The following is a 27,017-nucleotide window of genomic DNA, read 5'->3' on the forward strand; positions in this document are numbered from 1 at the left end:
TACTTCACACAGATGCGCATTACTTCCGCTGACTGTGAAAATTCTTTAACCTTTCTGATATTAAAGATTTCTATTAAACAATACTTCAGTGAGTGAGAATCTATTTTCAAGTGACAGTGCCAGTTTCCAGGGTGCCATGTTTTAATTTAACTGTGCCAAGTACTAGCTTGAATTTTAAAGCATACTTTTAGCAGTTTGAACTGCATTTTCCACTAGACTCTTTCAGCACAGATGCTCTGAGTTTGCTGTTACGCTGTTGAAGAGCCATGCTTTTGAGAACATTTAAACATCACAATCAAATCATGACTGCCTGATATCATCACAGTTGCTATACCATGTCTAACAAAAACAGATTATGGAAATACAATTAGCAAAATAATCTTACAATAATACTGTTTCTGGAAAGCAGACATAAACATTCAGAGCCACTATCTTCAGCTCCTCCAGAAAAAATAAGCAAGCCTAATTTTCCCCAAGACTTTTTGTTCTTGAGTGGATAACTCCAACCAACCTTTTCTTAGCTGTGTTTAGTCCCTTTTCTGCCACCTTTTAATTACAGTAATGTTTTTATCTTAAATTTTTCTTCATGCTTTTGTCTACGTGCCAGAATTCAGCTTTTCTCTTACTTGCTCTGTATTTTCATTTAATTAAATCTTCCTTTGTTGCTACATATTTGTTTCTAACTTTTGTATTTTCATGACAAGTACTCCCTCTGGCAAGGCTTACTGCAAGAGCTACTGCACCATATTTCTTCCCCAGCACTTGCCAGGTATTTACCATGGATTGTTTGTCCCTTTCCCACCTGTGTGCTTCCTTTTTTGAAATATAGGAATTACAATGAAAGTGCACTGAAGAGATAATAAATAATAACAACAACAACAGTAATAATAATGATTATTCAGGGGGAATCTGAGTCTCACTGCCTTTCTGCAATAACATATAAACAATCACTTCCCATCAGGGAAAGCTATGTAGAAATACAAGGCTGTTGCTAATTACAATGGCAAAATACACAGCCCTAATGCTGGCAAAAGTGTCCAGGAGAAAAGAAAACAGATGGGAGTGGATAGAAAGGACTTGTGACTGCCACTCCACTCTTTCTACTGATGCTGCCTATTCCACTCCTTAGCAGCCTCTCCTGTTGGCCTCCATTTCTCATTCCCTGTGTGCAGCATGGCATCACCCACACTCCCTGGGTTTTGTCCATTCTGATTTCCTCCTCTCCCAGTGCCTCCCACATCAGGCAACATCCCAGAGACAAGTCAGGAGTGATCAGGATCTGCACCACAAAACCCCAAGTATGAGGACTGGAACTCAGGGTTAGAGTGCACCTGGAAATACACTTGAAAAGGTCCTGTTACTCCACAGTTTCCACAGCTGAAATATTGGTCAGGAAGCTGCCACAGGTTCCCCATCTTCTGAATTTCCTTTCTAGCGACACCGTCCTTCCCAAGTTCCTGCTCCTCCTTTACATATGCAAATCCTCCAGCCAAATTTGAGGGCCATGACCCCATAAGGCACATCTGGGTGGTCTCCCCTACCTGTGCTGCTGCCAGGCTGTGAGGGTCCCATGGGAGAGGCAGCTGGCAGAGCACGGGGGGGCTTGGTGTGAGGGATTCAGCAGGGTGATGCTGAGCATCAGCATGCCCACTGCTTCACCAGGCCCTGGCAGCAGCACCCTGAAGGCAGCTCCAGACCTCCCAAGTGCTGCTCTGTAAATCACACATGGGCCTGCCTGACAACCCCTCCCTCCCTCTTAGATAAGCACTTTCAAACCAGCTTGGTGTTCACTAGCATTTTAGCAAGGACACAGAGCACATGAATACGAGAGATGAGTTATACTACACCACAAGCCAGTTAGGTGCAGGAGTCAGCATTTTGGACACACATCTAGAATATTTTCAGTGCAGTAATAAAAGTCCCGTCTCTAGTTTCCATACTGTTTTCAGCAAGTTTCATTGCTGTAAGACTACAGCAACACCCATTTTTTCAACAAATAAATATAAAGCATGAATGAAGAAAAATAAGGAGTTCCTGATGCCCTACACAAACTCAGTGACAAATATATGTGTGCACTTGTGCTCAAGGGACATTAGGTTCCCAAGGTCTACCCATGCCAAAGCTCCTTTGGTAAAACATTCATGCCAACTTCTCTGTGTGTTACTGCTGTCAAGAAGAGAGCTGAATATAAGTGAGCAGGGTGTCCCTGTGGGATCATGCTGGTAAAAGGAGACAGACCCTCAGGGCAAAGAGTGATTCTCTGCTCGCTGGGTGCAGATGAGGCCGAGTGGGATCCCTCCTGGCTGCTCTCCAGGGGCACGGTAATGCACCATCTGTGTCCTGTTGTTGCTACTGCCATTTACTGCAGCCTCCTTCATTAGCTGGCAAAGAGAATCTCAGCTGAAAATCAGCTTCCCAAGGGCAGTGAAGGGAGGAGAGCAGCATTTATCGCAGGTTGTAAGGCAACAAAAATAACACATTTCCAAAGCTTTCTCACTTAGAAAAGTAAACTAAGCTATTTTGAGAGTTTCAGTCAAAACAGACATTCTCTACCCATAACTGAGGATGGGATTTGGGTTTGCTGAGCTGCCCAAAGTGCTTTGTGCCTCGCTGTGTGAGCAGCAGCCAGCAGCAGCACTTAGCCCTGTCTGAGCAGCCACCTGGGAGAGCTGCTGGCCCTATCTGCCCTGGCAGCCCTGGTCCCTGGTCACGCAAGATTCTGTGTGATGGACTGCATGCCACACAACTGAAATATTTATCATAATCATATTTACAAGAGGCTTGGCTCCCAGGAGGGACTGGAGGCCTGAATACCACAGCAGAAGTGAAATAACGTGTAGTGCAGTTTGTTGGGGCTTCTGTTTATCATTCATAGCATTCAAAAAGTTTGGAGCCAGACAAAAAACCTGGTCTGCTGGGGTCAGTGGCCACAAGAAATACTCGAACATGTCTGATGAGAGTCATAAAAAAAAGTAACTGAGCAGAAGTAATGCTTATCAGCAAAAGCCTCTCTGTTAACAGCAGGCTCCACAAAGCCCTGTGCCACCTCTCCCTGCTGCAGTATTGTTTTCTCTATCCCCATCCATCCCAGAGGGACAGCCACACCAGCAGCTGCAGCAGGGCAGAGTTATAAATGTGTAATGAATGCTTTTAAGGCTCCCCAGCAGGTGTGCAGCTTGTGAGTCCATGCTGTGATCTTACGTGGCTGGTAGGCTGTGGGAGAGACAAAAGGGCTATGGAAAGTGGCAGTGGGGAGATGTAGGAGCAGAGCCAGGCAGGAACACAGCAGGTGGCACAGCTGTGGCAGGGCATCCAGCAGCCTGAACTCCAAAAGCAGCAGATGAAAGTTCCTACTCCACCTGGAGGTTAAAGGCTACAGAAAAGGTGAAAAGGTGATGTTTTTTGCTAAAGCTTTTGCCCATGTGCAGCACTAGGGACAGATCAGGTGCTGACCACAGGAGCCAACCTGATGTCCATCCTGCAACTGTGGTAAGGGATTGTGCTTCTGGCTTCATGAAGCACTGTCTGTAAAAGGCTGTGTGTTCTCATGTGTTTAGGTGGAGGGGAGCTTCAGGCTATGACTTTGTGGCTACAGCTTGTTGCCTCTTTCCCTCAAATGGTTTAATACATACTTCAACACAAAATGCATTCGTGGTGCTTCAACAGTCTCCTCTACTCATGTCCAGGTACTTTCTATTTCTCAGCTTTTCCCTCAAGTCTCAGTGTGGGTCTGTCTAGCCAGCCACACTGGCAACAGTCCATTGGAATGAACAGTTTTGGGATTTCTGTACTTGAAATGTTTGAGGTTTGTCTCCACACTTCTTTTCCATGAAAACTCCCATGAGCTGGTATTGTGAGCCATAGTAGAGCACGACACTGTGTCACCTTCAGCTAGCCTGGTGGATCTGGAACACAATGAGTGATAATGTTCAGGCACTGAATTTTCTCCTAAACATGGGTGATAGAGGCTACTGGCAACACTATGAGAATTTGGGGCTTAGAGCATCTTTCAAGGCACATTGGGATGGTTGCTGAGCTTTGTTCAATGATTATATGTAGCTTTTCAATGTATTGCACTATAATTATCTAAAATATAAGTCTCCTTTCTCCTCAACAGCCAAAGAGTATGTGTGATGGATGGAGAAGGAGGGGACACAGTTTAATGTGGTAGAAGCTGAAGCCTTTACGAGGACCTTTGCACAGCTAAAACTTTGTAGGAAAAGCAGCAACATCTTCAGGGGAAAATACAGATCTGGGTGTTAAGGAAGTGTGTGCCCTGACCCCTGATTTGGTCGTGACTCAGGGTTGACAAGCCACATTTGTCTAACCTTACAAGTCTTACCTCTTCTCATGGGACATTGGGAGCATCTCTTTAATGATTACCCTGCCACACTAGCTGTGTGCTCTAATTTATTCCAGGTATGGCTGGACCTGAACACAAGCAAAATCTCTGGGAAGCTGAGATGCTTAGCACCTGAAAATCTTACTTTGCTGTACAGAGCTAGAGTTCAGTATTCATGTGGCAAAATAGATCTGTCCTTCAGCTACTAAGATTTTATGTGAGGCTAAAACAGCAACCCTTTCTTTTCCCCTTAATATTCTTCTCTCTATTCCAGTGTAATATAGGCCTCATACAAAAGGCACAAATATGTGTGTGCTTATTCTCAGCTGCCAAATTTGCTAAAGATGAGTAAGAATCACTTATTGCCCATTGAGTATTTTATTGTGGCAACAGCTTATTCATTTTTTAAAGGAATTATATATTTAAACTGATGAAAACAAAGCCTTGCCAGCTATGACTATAATACATTCTACTCATAGTAAATCCTGCTCTGGCATGTGTGGGCAGAAGCTTGTTCAGGGCATCTTCCCAAACATTGTCAGGTCAGAACAGGGACATTCAGCCTCTCTGAAGGACTGAAATCTGTACAAAACCCCACTGGCCAGTCTTGTCCTTGCGCTGTTTTACCCATCAGTGGCAAGATAGTGCAAGAGCTTGGGATGTCATTGCAGCCCTGTGGCAGGGCCCCACAAACCTGATGGGTTTTTGGCACAAACCTGATGGCAAAGATGTGCAGAAAGTCGCAGCTGGGAACCAGGCCCAGTGGCATCCAGTGCAGGGGCTCTGAGACTGGACTGCAGGCTAGCAGACTTCACTTCCCTCCTTCGTGGCAGTACTTTTGAGTGGTACAGTCTTGCTAGTTCAATTTCATTAAGCAACTTATGTTTTGCATCCATTCCCATTTCCTAATTGTACTTCTACATGTACCTCTGACTGGCAGCAAGAATTTTATATAGACAAAAATTCTCCCCACTCTTTCTCTTATGAGTGTTCTAAATGCTGCACAGGATTATTTAAAAAATATCTGTGTGAGAAATTGCTAAAGTGAATCACAAAGAGGAGAGTGTGTAGGATATTTAAGTTGCAAATCAGCAGAAAGTCTGTGAAACACTTAATGTGCACTTGCTGTTAATTAATCTTGTTTGCTTCCTCTTGTAATTGTCTTGACTTATTTGCACATAACCTCTCTTTCTAGTGATACTTCATGATCCAAACCCTTGAAAATTGGGAGTCATTATTAAGAGCCATTGCTTTGGATAGGTTACAAATGCATAGCCATTTGCAAAGAATTCTCCTCCAATACAGCATTCCTACATTTTATTGATTCACGTGAGGAATAGAAACTTTAGACAGATTGTCAATTTTGTTGCAGTGAAATTTAACAGCTCGATGCACGACCATCTGTTTAGGGGAAAATAAGAATCAAGCTGATGTTAGGGTTTAATGCTATGACAATTCTTTAAATTGTACAGCAATAGTGATGGCAGATTCATCCTTTGAGCAGATTGATCTCTTTTGGAGACACTGTATAACAGCAAGAATGGACAGAATTATTTGATCTCTTAAGCAGGAAAGACAGGAAACTTGGTACATGAGAAGAAAGGTAGCCAGAGAGAGGCTGCTTAACCACATAGTCAGCAGAAGAGTCAAAGGGAAAATCAGCACATTGGCTTTCCTGCTGAAGGCAAGATAGCAGGCAAGGACAGTAGCTGGTGGACTGTGAAACCAAAGTGCCAGGAGCTGCTACAATTGTACAACAGCTGCTGTGCAGGAAGGGATGCTGCCTTCCTCACTCTCCTTGTGCTTTTGACTAAATCTCTATGCATGTTTTCTGGGATGGGGAGCCTTCTGTGGCAAGTCATCTTTATATTTTGCTTGTGCAGTATCCAGCATCATGTTCATAACCACTAATGCTTCTAAAAATGATAAATTGAATAATGACAGTACTGTTTGCCTTTATTTTCTCTGCTATTCATTTGGCTTGCTGATCTCTTGCAAGAAATCTTTCTGGCTCCCATTTCAACAAAGAACATGGTCCAGCAGTTAGGCTCAGTGCTAAATCACCTCTGCAGATCCTCATTATACTTCAGTATTAGAAGTGCTAAGCAGCATAGAGGAATTCAGGGTAGCTAAGAAAGTTTTTTCCCAAAGCATCATTTATTTGCAATGATTCTCCAGATGCTTCTTCAAGAAATAGATAGAGGACAGCTAAAATATTTCCCCTTTGTCTATATTATTTTTCCTGTTGTTTTCCTTCATGGAAAAACATGGTTTGGTTAGAAATCAGCATATGGGAATGGTATGGTTAGAAATCAGCATATAAGAATGGGTGCTCAATGTATTATAGCATGTTAAAAGGTGCAAAGGAAAATAAAAGTTAACCAGGGTATTGTTAATATGATGCTCCACCTGCACATTACAACAGTTAAATGCTAAAAGTTAGTGATGTTATCCTTCTATCATTTACTGTCATCAAGGAGCAGCCAAGCCAGTTTATAATTAATGAACATGAATATATATTAATTATGTATTCCTATTCATGAAAAATTATTAAAATATAATGGGATTTCTTGCTGCTTCCTTAAATGAAAAATTATATGAAAGAACTTTAAATTGTTCTAGTCTGAAGCTATCCAGAAATAAAAGCATCCCAGAGAAAGAGAATTCATAATTTTAGGAAATAGTAGTAAAAGAGAAACATACCTTGCAGTACTAAAGACTTTTCTTAGAACTTTTCCTCTGAGTGTAGGTGCTAAATTAATGTTCTATGTTGAAAACAGCTCAACTGCCTGAATACAATGTGCTAATAAGAGCAGACTTCCCCATGCCCCAGGTTGAAATAATCAGGTAAGAATTTTGCAATTACTTTATTACCCATTAGGGGAAAATCTAACTAATAAAGGCTATTAAAATTTCAGAAATTGCTCTTTAAAAGCCAACAGGTCAGTAGAGATCTGAAGGTGGAAGTGCTGATGCTCTAAGAGGAGCCTGGGACTCGACCTTACCTAATGGATGGTTACAGGGATGAACTGGTCTGGGCTGGGAAAGCTGATGATCTCCTGACTGCCCTAAGCTTGACACTGTGAAACTTCTAATCATGTAAGAAGCAGTAAAGGAAATAGAACCACAACCTTGGCTTGAGGAGGGAAGATGATGGCTTATTTAGGGATCTGTTTGGCAGGATCTCACAGGAGGCTGCCCTGGGAAGCAAAGGGACCCAGGAATGCTAGTTGAGATTCACTGATATCCCCATCAAATAACAAGTCCATTCTGTCATGTGTGTAGTCAGACAAGTGGGGCAGGCAGCCAGCATGCAGGAACAGGCTCTCCTGCTGGAGTTCAGAGTAGGCAAGCACAGAGATGGTGGAGAGTAATTGCACCATGGACCAAAACAGAGACATTACTCTACATTGACTAAAACATGGAAGCATTTACTAAAGACAAAGCTCAGCAAGAGTTAAAGCTCATATGGGACTCAAAGGTGCTTCTGGAAGTACATGGGCAGAAAGAAAAATGGGATCCTGCTCCTCAGGGGCCAGGTGACTTAGTGACACAGGACATGGAAAAAGCTGAGATGCTTCATGTCCTTTTTTGCCTTTTTTTTTGTAATGGATGAGGTCTAGCCTCAGACACTGAAGCACTGAAGAAAAAGACAGAACAGGGAGCACTTCAGTTGCTTGGACACAGCTAAATCCATGGAGCCAAGCAGGGTGTTTCCCAGGAAGTGGGAGAAGGGGGTGGTGGGAACCTTTAAGGTCAACAAAGACAAACTAAGTCCTGCATCTGGGGTGAAGTTACCTCATTTCAATAGCACAGCCTGAGTTCCAGTAGTCAAAAAGCAGCTTTGCAGGAAAATACCCAGGGGTGCCAGAGGAAAAGCAGCAGAGCATAAGCCAGCCATAGGCTCTCACAGCAGGGAATGCCAATGACACTGTGGGCTGTATTAATATGAGTGTGCTCAGCAGGTTGATGGAAGGGATTGTTCCCCTCTGTTTGGCATGTGTGACACTGCAGCTGGGAGCGAGACAGCATCTGGAGCATCATGTTCAGTTTTGGGCTCCCCAGTGCAAGAAAGATACAGACAAACTGGAGTGAGTCCAGGTTTTGATGTGCAGCCAAGGCTGCCATCGGTGTTCACAGCCCAGAAAAGTTTATCCCTGTTACTCTGAGTCAAGTAACTCAGTTAAACACATAATTAATGAAGTGAAACACAGCAGTCCATGATATACAGACCATGTAAGATGATCTCCTATTTTGTGAATATTAAAGAAAAAAAGATACAATGGAAAACAGCATACAATCTTTCTTACCCAGAATGAGACTTGAAACAGAAAATCATTTATCATCAGCCTGTGCCTTTAGCACCAATGGAGCAATTTAATGCCTAAATTAAATACTTGGAAAAAAATAGAGATACTAACCATCTTCTAAGTTACTGTTTAGAACAGTAACTTAAATGAATGTTTGCATTGGTGTGTCAGCAAGTGTCAGGCAGCTGGAGGAGACAGCTGGAATGCTGTAGAAGCTTGCCTTCAGTGGGATACAGTTTCCTATCTACTTGTCATGTTAACAATGATACCTTGTGCTTAGAGACACTGCCTAGTTAATTTCTATATATTAAAGCTTTAAATAAAGATTTGTATTCTAAAATCCAATGAAAACATTGAGGCTCATTGTACTAAAATATACTTTATTAATACAAAATATCTTCTGTCATCAATAAACATATAGGTAGGATCTATACAGATATATGCATGTTCTTATACATTAATGTACATATTTATATATTTCTCAGCTCTAATTCTCCTATGACATTTGTGTTATGCTGTAACATGTACAAATTTTTACAATATAACATTAAATGAAGCTCCCCGAATTTTATTATAATAGTTAAACATATCAACTAGTTGTTTTCCCCTGTCTACAGACTTCAGCATCTTTTCCTAATTGAGAAGTTGTCAATTTGTGAGCTTCTCCTCATTCCTCTGAAAGATGTCACCCACATCTCACTTCTGTCTTCTGTCAAAACCTTCTACCCAGTTATAGAAAGGCTTAAATTCAGTGAAGATGCAGCATTCAGCTCAGGAACAGGCACCTGACAAACTCTCTTTATCTCTGCCACTAATCCTACCACACTTTTAATTTCCATCCCTCAAGTCAGCATAGGGACCTTCCTTGCTTCCTCTAGGTGGACACTGCAAAAATAAAGATCCAGATGATCCCTTTCTCACAGGCTGCCTTGTCTCAGACTCTTCAGGTCTGTTGTACAATAAACTCTGGTGCCTGCTACAAATTTCATCCTCCCATGATACTATAGTTGGAGTTTCTTAACAGACTAAACTCAAATTCAAGGCTCCAAGTTCTAAAAGCCCAGAGCATCAATGATGGACATCACCACCCCACTCTGAAGGCCTGAAGTAATTTAGTATTTTCTCAAAAAATCCAGGTGTGCCAGTTTTGAATTGGCAATTCTTTTGCATTCTGCCAGGGCTGCAATTCCTCATCTCTCCTGCTGCAGTCTTAAAGTTTACTCTGCCTCTTACATGGGCCACTGAAGCTGCTCTAGCTGGGCATCTTCTCAGCTACTTGAAAGTTTCTGCTGGCAGTAGATTCTTTCTCTTTTCTCCACTACTGCTGGAAATAATGCCTGGCCTGCCATGAGGTAACAGCCAGAGCCAGACCTGGAGCTTATGAAAGCCCTGTATTCACCTATCTGCAATATATATTTTCTCTGTATCTATATAAATATCCTGGATATAAATCCTGGATATAAATGACATACCATGGCATTTAGCAAAAGTAATTTAAATGTGGAATTAGAAAAATTATTACATTTTCTAAAGCAATGCAAATGAGTAACAGGTTTATTTAAACTGCAGATATCAATTAAACTAAAAAGAAATAATTTAACACCTATAATAGATTCAGTGAAAATCAGCTGATAACAAAAGAGCTACTGGCTATTGACAGCACTTTGTAAGCTATCTGTTCTTTGGGAAGGCAATAAACTGCTTAGTAATTACTAGAATATGTGACTTTGCCGGGTGGTCTCCAGGGAGGACTCATTTCATTCCCATGGACAGCCTGCAACTTCTTTTGGTTCTTCTCAAGCTGTTCTCTCCTCATTTTGTTTTCCTGAGAATAAAAAGATGTGTGAAAAAAAGCCCAAACCAAAACCAACCCACTGCCCCTCAACAACAATTATACTAACAGAAAAGTTACATTATTGTTATGCCTTTCTTGTGTAAAATGAAAAGAAAACATGCAATGGAGGTTTGCCTTTTGGAGCTCAGCACATCCCTTTTGCAGGTTCAGTCACGGACTTTGCACAATGCAACCAATGAAAGAGGCTGCACATTGGGTGTCACTTACAATTCGGGTGTCTGCCTCAAGGATAGGCTGGGTTTGTGCACTGTCTAAACAAAAAGCCCAACAGAAAGCCTACTGGACTAGGTATTGGTCTTGTATGTAATTAGTCTCATATTAATTACTTCTTGTCTTTAGGAGGATACCTAAATCACAATGCAAAATATGTGGTTCTCATATAATGAGAACACTGATGCATCATTGTAACTTTCTGTACTTATTAAATCACACTTGCCATGTATTAGAATAAACTGGTAATTAAACAATTTAATTTTAAACAAAGATCTATCTAATTTATGTTATAAGCACTGCAAGGTTCCAATTCTATTTTCTGTTATTTCAAACAGCAATGGGGCAATTAGGATGATGAGGATTGCAAGGTACTTGCTACACTCTTTTAGTGTCTCATTAACTAATGATTTTCAAGAGACCTGTCATTCAAAAATTAAGTTGCAATTATTTATAATAATTTTTGAATTTCTAATCAGTTCTATTCTACATAAGCATTCTTCTTTGCAAAGATGACTGCCATTTCACCCTCAAGAGAACCAGCATCTAAAGGTGCATCTGCATTAGCAGTTTAGTACATTGGCAAGCTTTCTATGGGTGCAAGTTTTCCTTGCAGGTTTGTGGTGCATATGAGTGCAGACTTCTTACTGACTTAAAAGTAGTTTCTTTCTTGGTGGAACCAAGATTGGCCATATAGACCACAGCACAATTTACAGTGCCCCTGTGATGGGTGGATAAGAGGTCCTTGAGCAACTGCCTTTCTCACACATGAACAGTACATTCATTCCCAAGACCAAAACCTGGCAAACACATCCCTGGTAGTAAAGATGCAATGTGGATATGCCCACTTAAAACCATCATCAGCTGTGCCACATCCAACCCTGGTTCTTTCATTGTTGGCAGCCCATCAGCCAGCATTTTTAAGCATCCATAGTTTTGTGGTTTTTCACATGTTTGAACTGCACTGCAGTGGAAGTACTGCTCCTTGAGGACAGCTATAAGATAACTGGTACTCTCATATAACCCATGACCCTCTTCCTCTGATGGATGCCATATATCCACAAACTCCCAAAATGCTGGCAGTGTTTGTCTGTTACTCCTATGTGAGCAGGGCAATAGTGAGGTAACTGTGGCTGAGGGAGTAGACTGAAAAAGGGGTGTGGAAGCATTACTGTAAGAAAGTGAGCTTGAGTAAAGTTTTCTCCTGTTTTACACATGTATGTGTCCAAAAATTGTAGAATGCAAAGCAACACACTGAAATATCAGCCCTACCAATATGATTTTAATCTGTGCCCTTCAGCTCTTTGTCAACATAAACCTGAAGATCCAATTCAGTTAGGAACATCTGGTCTGGCTAAACAAACACACAATAATTTCATGTTGCTACTAGTAAGGCTGATTAAAAGCAAGGCAAGGTTTGCATGGAAAAGGAATGCCCTTTGCTAAAATAGGCAATACAAAAGTTTATCACAGTCGAATAAAAAATACTCTCTCTCTGTAAAAACTATATTTTTCTGATCACATGGAGCAATTGAGACAAACTAGGCTTGCAGCATTGTGACATTCTGACTCTTCTCATCCCTCATTTTTGCCTTCTTTCTCCGTCCACAGAGATTTCATCAGATGAACACAACTAGTGGCTTTGGGTCTTTAGAACAAATTCAAGATATTCTAAAATTGTTCAAGGGAACTGTTTAGTACCCTAAGAGAAAATTAGTCTTCATTATAAGTGATATTTTTCAAGAAAAGATATGGGAAGCAGTACAGATAGCTTGGGAAGAACATGCTCTAAAGGAATGCATATATAATAGATGCTCATGTATCTATAATCACAGAATTATACTGTACAAAGATATGTATACCATCAGGACAGGTAAGTGAAAACTCATTAAAAGTAACACTTATTGCAGCAGTATTGCAAGCATTAGAGAAATTGCGTGCTACAAAGAAATGTGCATATTTTATGTTTATTGAGCACGCTCTACTGAATAGATGTTACACAACAGACTCATGTATGAAAAACCACAACCAAAAATAAAGCATAAACCCACCCAGGAAAGGTACAAAAGTTGCTTTGGTTTTTTTAACTGTGCTTCAGTTTTGAATGTTCGGATTTGAGATCTAGTTTTCATTAATGAATCCAAGTGGCAAGGAAAGAGTCTTAAGTTAATCTAAGTGTTTTAAAAGATTAAATTCAAAGTGAAGATCTACTGGCCTCCTCTCCCTGTTTTCAACACACACAAAGTTTTTATGTTCTTGTAACTACAGTGCAAATTCTCACAAGACATAACTGATATAAATATAGAATAATAAACAAGATGTTATTTGCACTAATTGAAGTAGAGTAACAGAAATGATGAAAGGTTAAATCAGAACTGTAGCTTGTCTTGCACTAGATCAAGTCAACTGTATGGCTTGATTTCTGTGGAAGTTTCCTACTCAATAGCCTAGTAAGATGAATATATTTTCACTTATAAAATTCTGGGAAGAGCACATTCTTTAGCAGTATGACTGGCACATAGAAATTGAATTTTAGACATTACAGAAGACTGACAACATTTGAGAGGAGTAACAATAGCAGTCTTATTTCTAACCTATTGCAATGACAGGCCATGAAAATTGCAATTTAGAAAGAATTTTCAGAGATCATATGAAATTAATGAATACATGAAATTAACAACCCACTTCAGCTATTTCTAACCCTGAAAAGCAAGAAATCCATGGGACTTATCCAGTATATCCTTTCTTGATGTTTTTAAACAGCTTTAGAATGCCAAAAATAGATATTGCAAATGCTCAAATTCAAGGTAAAATGTCAAACTTCTTCTAAGACTTTCAACATTACTGTGCTGGTCTTTGATAACTATTTGAGAGCAGCCTTATTTCTCAGAAGCTCATGGTAGGTTGATGTTTTTACAGAAAATGGACAACATTAACTTATCTAGAGATGATACTCACTTCTATCCACAGTAAACAAGTATCAAGATTAGTATCTCAGAAATAATGGAAACTAAAGTGATGGGTCATTATCAACTTTCTACGTGATTCTTGTCCACATTCCACTCCTCAGAACAGGTGCATGTCAATGACCAGTGTCAGACACTGGCATTATGCAGTAAGTAAAAAATGATCATTTATCAAGATAGATTGGCTTGAAGAGCTCTTGGTGAGTAGCAAGAAGCAAATGATAGGAAGAAACAAAATAATCAGAAGCTTGAATTTCCAGCTTCTAAAGCATCTCATCTCAAGATTATCCTATTTATGCCAGTATTTTACAAGTGTTAATAGCCTTTTCCAGGGCATTTATTTCCAGGCTTAAAAAGTAATCTTCTCTATGCTCTTATGCTATCAAACATTCACACAATGACCTCTAAAAGCAGAAGTAACAGAATTGCCATTAGCATAAAAGCAGAATGTTTCTTCTATTTTAGCAGAACTACAATGAGATTTCTATGTCTGTTTTATCCATGCATTATGGTCAACACCTGCTTCAGGAAAGCTGAGGATGAATGTACACATTTCTTTCTGCTGAATGTTAATGAAAACATATTCAAATACTTCCCACTATATCACTACTATTTTTATTGCCATTTAAAAATAATTTTAGTTGAAAGAATACTTTTAAAAGGCTTCCAAATTCTGCCCTCAGACCTGATACATATCCACCTGCAGGCAGATGTCACCTGAGTTCCCTTGGTAATGCAATGACAACTTTACAGTGTTTCTCTTGGGCAGTTCACTATTGGTCTGTATTTTTTTCTGCAAGTGTACAAAGTGAGGCAATATTCTGGCCTAAAATTATGACAGAGCCATTTTCCAATATGCTTTCTCAAATAAAGATGTGTAAGTTGCAAAAAGACAGCACAAATTCTGAAAGTAAAAAATGTGAAGACTGGGCATGAGACACATCAGTCAACACTTGCACACTGACACTGAAAATGGGATCATTTTAGAGGTACCTCTGCCAACCAGTTCAGTACTTATCCCATCCTATGCTTGCTTATTTCACATGTATATCTAGTTAGATCTGGTCATTCCTCCAACTACTAAAATTTTCATTAATAATCCCATTGAAGTGATCGCCTCAGGAATTCACACACAATTTGAATGGGAGAGCCTGTGCTAGGCAGCAACCTTCACTCCTAAAAAAAAGGGATATTTTTTTTACCTTCATACAGAATCCAGGACAGGAAGGAAGTCAAATGTACAATGAGAAGTAACATTCTTGCTTTGGTACAACTAAGTTGATTAGGACAGTCTCAGTGAGCAGAGCATAGCAGGCCAGTGGATTAGCTACTGCTCAAAGCATAGTACTCCCTACCTTGGCAATCAGGAGTATTGTTCAAGCAAGAAATCAACTAAGATCAGACATTAATCATTTGCTAAACTGAGCTGAAAATCTCCTGACAATGGGGACCAGAAAAAAACCTTATCAGTGATTACAGAAATGAGAGGTATTTCAACAGGGCACCAGGTCAAACATCTTAAAAGATATAAACCTAAGATTAAAAAAGTTTGGAAACAGAGAGAAGGGAAAAATGTGCAGGCTTTTGCTGTTTTGTGCAACTGTGTATTTCTCAGTTAGCCAAGTAAAGAATCTGCATCTGTGACCAATTAAGTAAATTGTCCTCTCTAAACCTGTCCCACACCTGTACAGCTGCCTGACTCAGTTTTCATCTAACTGCCTCTCTCTCCTAAAAAAAAAAAAAAAAAGAAAAAAACATTAAGCTAATGACACTAAAGAAGAATTCTTGTAAGGACCATAATCCAGCTTGGTTGCAAGATCTTATTCTTAAAAACGGCAACAGAGACCATATGTACAAGGCATGCCAGAAATCACATGTAAGAACAGAATAAACACTTTCTTACTAAAAAAAACTCGACAGTCAGTATGGAGGAAGACTGTCACAGGGTGGGGAATTAAAACAGGTTCTTCTTTAACTGACAAGTCACACATCTTTAAGAAAACAACATGCTAAGAATATTAGTGATCTCTCTTCGAGTTTGTCCTTCTGCAGCAAGGAAAAATAACCTGCCTTATTGTTGGTACTAGAGCACTGGATTAATTTACTGCTTTAAAACAGGGACACTGCTGTGAGAAAAATATAATTGGTAGCATCAGAGTTCCACCCTTTCTCATAAGTGGAAATCATCATGAACTCCATTAAAAGTCCTTTTATCAATTGTGAGGTCCTCAAGTCTCCATTTTCAATGCTTCCTTGAATGTACATGCACTGACTGTTGCAGCTGGCAATGCTTTTTGACTTTGCAGGTTTTATGCTCTGGCTAACTGGCCCTTCAGAGACGGTTGCTCCTGACATGAAATGGCAAAAAATGAAGCCTTATGGAAACTGAAAACTCTGTGTAGGTAGGGAGAATGTATTTTCCATGTATGCCAGCTATCAAGTGCACTGTACTTTAGCAACATTTTGCTCACACATTCAAGGGGGACAAGCAACGTAATGTTGCCATCGTCTGGCCTCTCTCGTAACAGCACAACACCCCACGAGTATTACAATACTCAAGTGCTCACACTACACCAAATGTTTTGGCTTTGACAAGAGGCAAAAAAAAACCCCAAACCCAACCAAACATACCAGCCATCTTTCATATTCCTCCATAGCCTTTTCACTTTTTTCTTCCTTCTTTGCCTGTTGCATTTCTCGCTTTTTTTTCTCCAGGAACTTTTCTACTTTTTTCTTTTTGATATATTCTTTCTTCTTTTCATTCCTGTGTAGTGAGAGGGAAGAGCAAGAGGTCATAATGTACAGACCAAAAGCTGCATCTGTGACCAATTAAATAAATTGAGTCAAAATATGTATTATACACTTTAAATTGAGAATATGTATTTAAAATCTTCCATGTCCATTTTTATACATCACCAAGGTATAAATGAATCTACTACTCTACCTATTATGGCATCACCTTTTCTGTACTTTGTTCTCCCTTTTTTAGAATAATAAAAAAAAACACTCTGAACTTCTGTACATAAAAGTAAGTTGTGCATTTTTTGTGAAAATTCTTGGCTTATAAAAGTAATAAAGAATATCTCCAGCAGATACATCTCATTTCCTTCTTCCTACATCTGCATTCCTATACTGTATTCTATGAAACTTTTAAAGATTTACCTTCCTTCCTATGGCTTAGTAATGAAGCATGAAAATAGCCATGTAAGACACAATACTACTACACAGTGAATTTTATCATTTGCAGTATCTCTGCCTGGGCTTAGTTAATATCCTCTTGGGGAGGAAAGTAACTAAATTAATAAACCAAAGGGAGCTGCACAGCTGGTTTGCACTGTTAGACTTTGTCTCCAGTGGGAATGAAGCCTCTGATCCCAAGCAATCCATTGTCTTCCAATTACAGGCACATCAAGCATTCACAGAAGACCTATTACATTTATAAGCAAGGATTTTGGAAGCTATGATATAGCAAACACAGTGGAGAAGTACCATTTTTCAACTGCTGATACACTGACTCTCCTCTTCTCTGCAACTAGGTCCTCTTCTATCTTCTTCCTCATTCTTTCAGACTGTTTTTCCTTCCTGTTTTGCTCTCTTAAATATTCCACTTTTCTTTCTTTCCATTTTTTGAATGCCTAAAGACAACCATAGATCCATAAAAAATCTTACCTCTCATCTTTCTGTCAATACTCCACTAGTCTAATCTGCATTATTATTTTTTGTAATTTCTACACATTCTAATTTTAGAATATTTGCTTGCAGAATTGCTCAGAAGTGGGTATCACTGTATCTAAAAAGAATCTTATTTTTCCAGTAGGTAATAGTTAATTGCTAATGTATTTGTATGAGGTTTATTTTATGCTCAGTTAATAGACTCCAAATATAGAAACCTGTTTTTCTGCAAGTGTAAACGTTACACATTTCTTACATAACAAAACATAATACAAGCTTCTTTCAAAAACTAAGCATGTCTAGGTCTCTAGATTCTAGTTCATTCCATCTCATTCTAGATGGAAATGTCTAGATTTTAAGATTCTAGTTCATTTCCATCTCATTCTTGATTAATCCAAATTATTTTTACCAGCTCCTGAACCACATTCAAATATACACTTAGGTACATATTCCACATCACCGCTTGTGCTGCTTCTGTTTTTTCCTTATTCTGTTCTGCTGGTTTCTTTTCCTCAAGTTCCTCATGCTTTTTTCTTTCACTCAACTTTCTTGCTTCTTTCTCTTTCTTTTTTTTCCAGGCTTCGTAACAGGCAATTGCTTCTTCTCTTTTAAGTGCTTCTTTCTAGATTGGAAATAAAAGTCTACATTTAAATCAATTTCAGTTTGAAATTTTAAGTGAAATAGTAAGCTGTAAACTTATTGCTAAATAGAGCAATAAAGAAACAGACATTGATTTGCTGACAACATTGCAAGTATTACAATTAAATTTTAAGCATATATAGCGTTATTTTCTATGTCCATTTTTAATTTACTTGAATGAGACTAACTGCTTCCACAAAATATGTGTAGAAGGATATGAAATGCATGCTAAGTGCTTAGAAGTGAAACATATTAAATAGTTAAAAGCCAAATCAAAAAATGTGCATGATACTATTCAAGCCAGAGCCCTCTCTACATAAGCATCTCTTGAGGCAGGGAGTGAATGCATATTCTCATGCACAAAACAAAACTTGGCACCTTAAGAGTTAAGCATCCCAAGGTCTTTGTAAACTAACTCAAAAATTAATCTGGGAAGCACATTTCTAACACACCTTATGTAAATGTGTAGGGAATCATTGGACAGACACTGCTTACCACAACCCTAATGAGCAGGACATGCCATTTATTATTTCACATCACCTTGTACTATTTGGAGAAAACCAGATACCTCACAACAGCAGAGGGATGCATTCAGGCAGGAAGAACACTTCAAAGAGTCATAATTTGTCAACTTCTTTTTAAACAACAATGTAAACAAACCTTTTCAGTATTGTTCCTTAGAATTTCAGCTTTTTCTTTCTCACTTCTCTTTAATTCCAGTAGAAGGAGCTTTTTCCTTTCCAACCAGTTCTGTAAGAATCATTAAAATATTTTTAAAGTCCTTTTAAGGTATAAGTAAAGAACAGCACCAATATAATAACCACCAAAATTACTCTCAGTTTTTCCAAGTTAAATCAGCATCCCATGTGGAAAACTACGATGTCATCACACAAACATTGTGATCAAAAAAAATTTAAGGTTCTAAAATCACAGCTACAAAATCTAAAAAAGCTCAAAGATCTTTTAAAAAGCATCTTCCTAGAAATGCCAACAAAAATGTCAGCACTAATCAAAATTAAATAGAAGAATGTAATAAAGGTTCTTATTATTTGGTATATAGGAATATTATTTACATTTGTTGTCTCTCTTGAAAATACATACAATAAAAGAGAATAAAATCCTGCTGGGAGAAGTGAGACTTCAGGCAGCCATAAAAGGTTATGAGCCATCTGCAGAATCAGGCTTAAATTTTCAACAATTAACGGTACATTTGGTATGCAGCTCAAAGATAATAGTGTCCTAAATGAAAACTATTCTACTCTCAAAGACTGTGAATACAATATAAATATGGATTTGAGGGTCTAACATTTGTTTTAGGACCATAACAAGTATTAAAACCACATACCAATATAAATGGTGCCTGTTAATGAGAGTTGTTCTCAAACAGATTAGCAAAAATTTGTTTAAACCCAAAAAATAATTGTTGTGAAATTCTAATTCTACAAGGAATTTACGTATAGTATTCTTCTGGAAAGAGTACAAGATTTGTTATCACTTTTCCTGAATGCCATTTGAATAGAACATATCAGGGAAATAACCAAAGAACTGTAAGTAGACACTTACTTATATTAAGGATGAAGTAGAAATAATGGAAAATATGTGCCTGAAAATAGTCTGAAACAATAAAGTATAAACCACATAACAACATTATGTCCCTTTCATTGAGCTTTTTGTTCATAATATGAGGAAAAGGCATAGGCAACAGAATAAAAGGATTACTATACCTGTAAATCAATAAAAGGAATAGTAAAAATTAGTAAATAGTAAAAATTATTGATTTCAAGAAAAAATGAGGTCTTGAGCCCTGTATCAGGACCTTTATGTGCACAATTTTTTTGTTGGTTTGGTTTGTTCATTTTTTAAATCTACCTGATAAACAGCTGCCCTTAAATTATCTACTTTGTTGAATTCTGGACTTTTTTTCTGCATGCATTTATCCTCCAACATCTTCAATGATCCCAGATACTGAGATGAAACAGGTGAAGTTGATGGAACAGCTTTCCCCTTTCTCTTTAAATACACAGAAGTTGTAGACCTAGGAAAATACCAGGACACAAACACATTAATGACCTTTCCTTTTACTGTAGCACATACAGTAGTACGAGCTGGGTATGAGTAGTGTTCCTCTTATTTCAGTGCATACCAAAAGTTACTGTGATTTTTATATACACTTGGCTGGAGACTGGGGAAAGGAAAAGGAGAAAGAATTTACTTCTTGTGAATTTACAAATTACTTACACTTTCATTTAAAAAACAGCTTAGAGCCTGTAAAGACTCCAGTGACACACTCATCACAGACACTGGCAAAAGATCTGGCAGTCTGATCGGACACAAACCTGAGCAAGGGTCATAACAACATGCCACATGCACTCAACTGTTTTCCACAGATGGTCAGAGGTTGTCAGCAGCAAAGATAATGCTGACAGAAAATGAGAGGGGAGCAGCATTGTCGGGGCGCTTACAGGCATCTTAAATGGCTCAGAACAACGTTTGGCATTCTCCTCTTACCTGTCAGATAAAGAAGCTTTTTGGTTTTTTAGAACTCTCTCCTTTGTTTCACTTAGTTTCTAAAAAACACAGAGGGAAAGTAAAGTTATACAGTCTCTTAAGCAACAGATCAGGATGAAACAGGTTTTTACAAGATAACAAGGGCACTGAAATTGGACTCAGCCTTTATGAGTCTCTTCCAAGTCAAGCTATTCCATGGTCTCATGATGTTATAAAAACAGGCAAGAAAGGCACCCTAATAAAGAGAGGGTATAGTACAGAGAAAGGAAGTAAGGAGAGAAAAAAACCCAAAAAACAGAACAAAGAAAGCCCCCAAACCAACCAACCAACCAACCAACCAACCAACCAACCAACCAACCAACCAACTAATCAACCATTCAGAATGCCTGTATCACTTTGGAATGACAGCTAGGAATGTTCATTTTTGTTATGTAAAAATACAGTCAATAGTTTAGAAATAATAAAAAGTAAAAAGAACACAGCTGGTTTATTCTATAAACACTCTTTTAAGTCTTTTGAATACTTAGCTTTAATAATTACATGTAGCTACATATTTTCTTTTTAGGATAAAGAGTAGAGTCCTCTGCATCCTATCCATTATTCAGGTCACACATGGATTCCATCCTCTGCCAACACACATTGCTCACTGCTATTCAGCTATCCTCACAACAGACATCTGACATTTTCACTTTGAAAAGGGTACTTTCTTAAGGCTGGAAAACACATTTCAATACCTTTATCTGACTTGAATAATTTGTGGAAGAGGTATTCCTTACATCTTTCATAAAGCTATACAGAATTTACAAGAGTCTCATCTCTAGAAACCAGATCTAAATTGTCAGCTTTATACACTTAATATACCAACAGCAACATTACTAAACTCCATTGTGCTTCCAGGACATTGTTCCAAACAATGGTAAACTGTGGATGAGCAATACCTTGATAGAGTTCTTGTTTTTTGCCTCCCCATGCTCAGATTGATCATTCACTGACACCTCCTGCATAGCATCAGCTATTTTTTGCTCTTCTGTTATTTTCATCATTCCATCTGAACTGTCAACAGAAGGGGATTTCATACCATTGTCCTCCAGTTTCAAGTCGCTGGTGTTGACAGTCTTCTGATCTTTCTCTAAAGGGAGAAAAAAGATTGAGAGGACACATTAAAAAGAACTTCATTGTTTTTGAGTATTGTTTTTTTCTGCACAAAATGTAGTTGTAGAAAAACAATCCATCTAGGAAAGTTGTTACTAAATTTTATATAGTATAATGCATTTTCTGTATGCCTTCTTCTGAGAACTATATACGAATAAGAGCAGTATTCACTTGTATTTTCATGTAAGACTGGAGTAGCAACTGAAGCTTGAATGTTAGAGAATGTAGGAGCAAGACAAGGGGAAAACTTTCCACCTCCCTTACATGGCTCTAGTGCAGAAACCAAAAGCAAGAGTCAATGCAGTCACAGGAAGAGCTCTTCTGACATCTAGCATACTTCTAATGAAGTATGCCAGCTAACACTCTGGGTAAAAAATCATGCTTTCATTGTGTAGTGTTCTTCAGGGGTGTGGGACACATGAAGGAATTACTGAAAAATTCCACAGTGGGGATTCAAAGAAAACACCTCAATCTGTATAAATACCTAAATGGTGAAAGCGTTATTTACAAAACACATTATTAGTTAGACTTAAAAACCATTTTCATCAGATTTCAACTTCCAGTAATGCAGAGATCTAAATCTGTAAAACAATTCAGACAGAAACCAAAAAATGACCAAGTAAAATCAATTTAGAAATAGTTTACAAATTTCCGACAGAATTCTTTAGAAAAATTGATTTTCTGGATGACAAATTAACTCCAAATTACCTAAAGAAAGGAACATCAATGCCCATAATGGAAGAAATTTACCCTAAATTGACAGTGATGAAGGTACGTTCAAGGTGACAAGAATTCTGAATTTCCTGAATTTTAACCAATATTGCAGTGTGTCACTGCACTACTTTAATTCACATCAAGAAAAGGAGTAGTTCAACTTCTTTTCTGCCAGTCTAAAACTACACAGGCACACCAGTCAGGAAGGAGAGGCATCTGCACATTCAAATGCCTTTGATGGCACTTTGGTGCCATCATGTGGAAAGGAAAAATTAAGCTGATACCTTTAAATCCTGCTCTACCAATTTCAAAGTTGCAATCTTCCATCACAGGCAATGACCAGCCATAAACTTATCTCAACATCAAACAGGACAAATTCCTCTCATATTACGAATTCCATAAAAAATAGTAAGTCTTTTGACACATATAGATTGATTAGCAGAATTCCAAATTCTGCATTGCATATTAAAAATGAATTAGCTATTCTTATACTGAAGGATTCAAGTTCGGGGGGGGTTTATGTGTTTGACTATACATCCAAACTGTGTCAGTGGACACTATGTGAATGCAGCTTTCTGTGCCAGGCACACACTGAGGGGGCATCTCGGTAGCCCCCTCATGCCTTCCATGCACATGCACCAATGGAGAGCTGGACTTAAGGGACCTAAACAGCTGTTTCTCATCTTCTCAAAGGAAAGGGCAAACAGCAACCTCCTGCTTTTGGCCCACACTTTCGGTTCAGTTTACCCCCTGACAGACAGACTTTATGTATCTTTAGGAGATGATTGTTAACATAGAAAATAACCCAAATTAAAACACTTTAAAATACTGTAAAATGGCTAAGCAGCAACAACATTAAAATATTTTCTTTTCACCTGGTGCTGAAGCATTTTGTTTTTTGTGCATCTGAGGCTTTGCTTTTGGTTGGTTTTCCTCTTGATTTCTTTTTTCATGTAGTTTGTTAATAGGCAAGTCATCACTTTCACTATTATCACGCAGTACTTCTTCATTATTTTTTCTGCTGTTATCCTCATTTTCACCTTCCAAACATCCTTCTTCATCATCTTTTCTGTCATTCTGTATGGTCTCACCTTCTAAAACCATTATTTGCTGAAGCTTCTTTTCATGAAAGGATAAATTCAAGTCATCAGCAGCTTCATTTTCCAAATCTACTACTTTTTGTAAAGCATCATCATTCAAGAGAGGACTCCCAGCAAGAGATCTCTCAGTGCTTGTAGAACCTGAATTACTTTCAGCACGTTCTTCCCCAATATCTGCAAAGAGCACATTACCAACTTGTATTTGATACAAGTGGAAAAAAATGCAACACAGAACCTGTATCTTCTATAACTTAACACTATTTTTCATGTTCTTCCCCAATATCTGCAAAGCCACCGAACTACAGACTTATTCTACTTCCTTTCCTGTCATCTATTTTCATGAACCCAATCCAAAGAAAAATATTCACTCATTTATTATTTTCTGCCATGCAATTTAAAGTCCTTCTGAAAAAATATGTGTCGATGCTAGAGAAAGTGGAAGCAAGTCCTCAACAACAAAGCTGGGCACGTTTAGTATTGGAACCCATCCTCCCTTCCCTTCTCTTCACTTCTGCCCTATTTAAAGTCTACTAGCAGATACTCAAAAGGAAGTATCTTCTACAATGCCAAGATTCACGTTTACCAAACTTATTTATCTTCTTTTAGCCTGTTATTGCTAATTGACCTAATTTTGGAGCTTGAATGCTTGAACAAGTTGACGAAAGAATGTCATGATAGTGGAATAATGCATTTACTGCTGGAGAGATTTTTTCCTAATTCTTATCCACAAAGGGAAATCAAAGCATCCCACAAACTGTTAAAAGATGTTTCAGGTGAGAATGAAAAACAGACTGCAGAGGAAGTCCTTTTAAAAATACATGATCATATTTAATATTCCTACTTTCTTAACATTTAGTGCCATACCAGCAGGAAGAAGAGTCTTTTGGCCAATCTTGTTAGACTAAGCATAAACATTAGCAAACATCAAATGCATCCTGCTCCAAGAAAAACAGACAGATCAAACTTATTTCTGGTTTACATAGTCTGCCAGGGAAGTCTGTCCTGCAGCTCTTATTCACTGATTGTCCAGACTGGGAAACCAGTAAGAAAAAAACACTGCCTTTTTCTCTGCCCATGTCCACTTTCATTTACAGTACTGTGCACTACTGTCTGATCCAGGTGTCAAGTAAACAAGATGACTATGGAGGAGAACTGGGGACCACAATGGTAGGGACCAGTACAGGCTGTGTGTGGCCTAGCAGGCTGGCACATCTGCTGATTTCATTGGGAATTCTGCTGGTAACTTGGCAGAGAAGGACAGTGCTTTAGAAGTTGTTAAAATATGAAATCTTGGAACACTAAATTATATCGACACATAAAGATTGTCTAGGATCTAGTAATGAGTTAAGAAAGGAAAAACACAAGGAAAAATATTTAATTTTGTTTTACCATTTAACATGCCATCTTCATCACTTTCAAAGTCGTCTGGATATTCATCTTTTTCCTTGCTTGTTGCATGATCAGAAATTGCCTCCTGTAGCTCATCCTGAAATGGCTTCACAAATAACTTTTACAAAAAAGGGAGATTCATTTACTCAAGTTCAGCACTAATTCTCCCCTCCCACACATATGTAAGCAAAACTGAGATAAGCCTATTTAATTGACAATTATGCTGAAGCATAGTGCATCCATTCTATCTCCATTCCCCTAGCATATCTGAATCAAAAAAAGTCCCCGAATCTCCATGTATTTATTTATATTTCTTCATCATAAGAAACCTATCTTGCAAATCCCTTTTTCATTTTTGGGCACTTATGATGTATCATCATGTGACACTTCTCCTCTTTTGTATGTTTTGATCGGGAAGAACACAAGAGGAGGGTCTATGAGAACAGGTGCCGCACGACAGGAGCCTGAAGCAGGTGGCAGGTCCAAACCAATGGAAGAATTCCACATATTTGGACTCTCTGCTGCTGCAGGACATCACGGACACAATAGATTTACATGATTCTGAAGGGCACTGGCCTTAATTACAGATTGTAAACCCATGAAGAAATGCACCAGTATCTCGATATTCCGGACCTCCGGCTGCTCCTCCAGCGCGGCTGTCCGGGACGGGGCAGCGGGGCTGCTCCCAGCCTAGGCACGGGCCGCAGCTCCCGGTGTCCTCACCGCGGAGCTTCCATTTCCAAAGCAACGCGGATTTTTGTGCGTGTGCTGCCTGTACCAGCGAATTAACGTATTCCCAATGGCAGCAACCTGCTCGCAGGCCCCGTTCCCCAGCGCCGGCTTGCCCCTGCCCCTGCCCCTGCTCCTGCCCTGCCCCGGCCCCCGCCGCTCACCTGCAGCCCGCAGTCGGCGGTGCCTCCCCCCGCCATGGCGGAGGTGTTTCGCTGCCGCCTCTCAGTGCCCGCGGCCGCCGCCGTGTCCTCCGAGAGCCCTGGCAAAGAACCTCGGGAAAAATACCCGGCGGAGAGCCCCGGGAAGGAGCCCTGGGGAAGAGCCCCAGGAAGAAGCCCCGGGAAAGAGCCGCGGGCCGGGCCCGGCCGTTCCCGCTCGGTCGCCCGGCAACGGCCGCGCCGGCGATCGCCTTCATTAGTCGGGATTCGCCTCACGTCGCGGCAGTGCCACCTCCTCAGGCGGGCCACAGCCGCGCTGCCAGGATTCATTATCGATATCCGTGCTCTGGCAGGATTTATTGTCGATGTCCCTATCCTGCAAATAACCCCGTTCCCACAAGGAGCGCATCCATACATCCATGACACTCGTACCAGGGCTGACACACGTTCGTCAGCCCCACTCTTGCAGTCAGGTAATTGTACAAAACCTTCCTACTTGGGATGTGAGCTCTTTTTGTATGAAATATACTCATTTTAGTGCTTTCTGGAATACAGACCTCATAGCCCCTGTGTGTTAGTTTAAATCAGATTTTAGGCATGGAGAAATTACAGTGGCACAGAAGTAAATCTCCTGGTGCTTACACCTCCTAGCACTCCAATTTTTATTTCCCCAAAGAGTGGTTGTGCGATCCACCAGGCAAGCACCAGCCCCCCAGTGACCAGACACTTTGCCAAGCAGAACACGTCCCTGCACAGGGACCTAGAGGTGTCCTAGAGGTCACCTGGTGTCCTGGAGGTCACCTGTCCCCTGTGTGGCCACGATGAAGGCACCCGAATCCCAGGGGGCTCCCAATCCGTGCATCAAAGGAAAGCTGTCCACTTCAGGGCCATTTACAGGCACAGACATTTCTATTCTTCCCCCGGTTTAAATGCTTCTGATCTTGCCTTTCTAAAATAAGACTAGTGCTCCAGTTGTCTTAGTGATAACAAAGAACTTCTGACATGTTCTCTATACTGGTGTTATATTTATTTATATTAATGTTCCCCAAAATGCATTGCATTTTTGTAAGTTGTGCAGAAGAAAATCTCTCTGACAGAAACAGGGAGAGGATATGTGGGACAGAGCCCAGAGCCTTAGGACTTGTTTTCCTCTTGTTTATTTATGTAGAGTTAGATTTTGAAAGCAATGCAGTTATGCAAAGGCCACAATGCACCTGGGGGGAAAGAGGCCCTGAGTTCTAACAAGTAACCTTGCATTTAAACTAACAAT

At 39.5% G+C, this 27,017-nt stretch overlaps 1 protein-coding gene across 4 annotated transcripts; it reads right to left on the bottom strand.

The window, feature by feature from the left end:
• Positions 1-9,012: 9,012 nt before the first annotated feature.
• MAP9 (microtubule associated protein 9) lies at positions 9,013-26,278 on the bottom strand. Of its 4 annotated transcripts, none has more exons than XM_077177235.1 (11): positions 25,751-26,270; positions 24,858-24,954; positions 23,244-23,642; positions 21,441-21,631; positions 20,503-20,561; positions 19,864-20,029; positions 18,655-18,744; positions 17,816-17,977; positions 17,173-17,318; positions 16,315-16,447; positions 9,013-10,477 (listed from the first exon to the last, which is right to left on the bottom strand). In XM_077177235.1, exons 1-11 carry the CDS (start codon positions 26,162-26,164, stop codon positions 10,355-10,357), a joined length of 1,980 nt encoding a protein of 659 aa, XP_077033350.1. In that variant the 5' UTR covers positions 26,165-26,270; the 3' UTR covers positions 9,013-10,354. The 4 variants fall into 4 exon arrangements, with proteins under 4 accessions (XP_077033350.1, XP_077033349.1, XP_054489214.2 ...); XM_077177234.1 differs by having other exon boundaries at positions 24,858-24,963; XM_054633239.2 differs by having other exon boundaries at positions 24,858-24,975; positions 25,751-26,269.
• Positions 26,279-27,017: the final 739 nt, after the last annotated feature.

This window comes from Agelaius phoeniceus, chromosome 4 (genome assembly GCF_051311805.1).
Source record: "Agelaius phoeniceus isolate bAgePho1 chromosome 4, bAgePho1.hap1, whole genome shotgun sequence".
Taxonomy (NCBI): Eukaryota; Metazoa; Chordata; class Aves; order Passeriformes; family Icteridae; genus Agelaius; species Agelaius phoeniceus.

Bases quoted from the DNA above. Each gene is read 5' to 3' on its own strand.
- MAP9 (XM_054633239.2), bottom strand. From the start codon at position 26,164: ATGTATGGATGCGCTCCTTGTGGGAACGGGGTTATTTGCAGGATAGGG. The intron at 20,562-21,440 runs GTATTGCTCATC...TGTGTTTTTTAG, and splicing joins AAAACAAGAACTCTATCAAG to AAACTAAGTGAAACAAAGGA. The intron at 18,745-19,863 runs GTAGATTTAAAA...TGATTCTTACAG, and splicing joins TAAGGGCAGCTGTTTATCAG to AACTGGTTGGAAAGGAAAAA.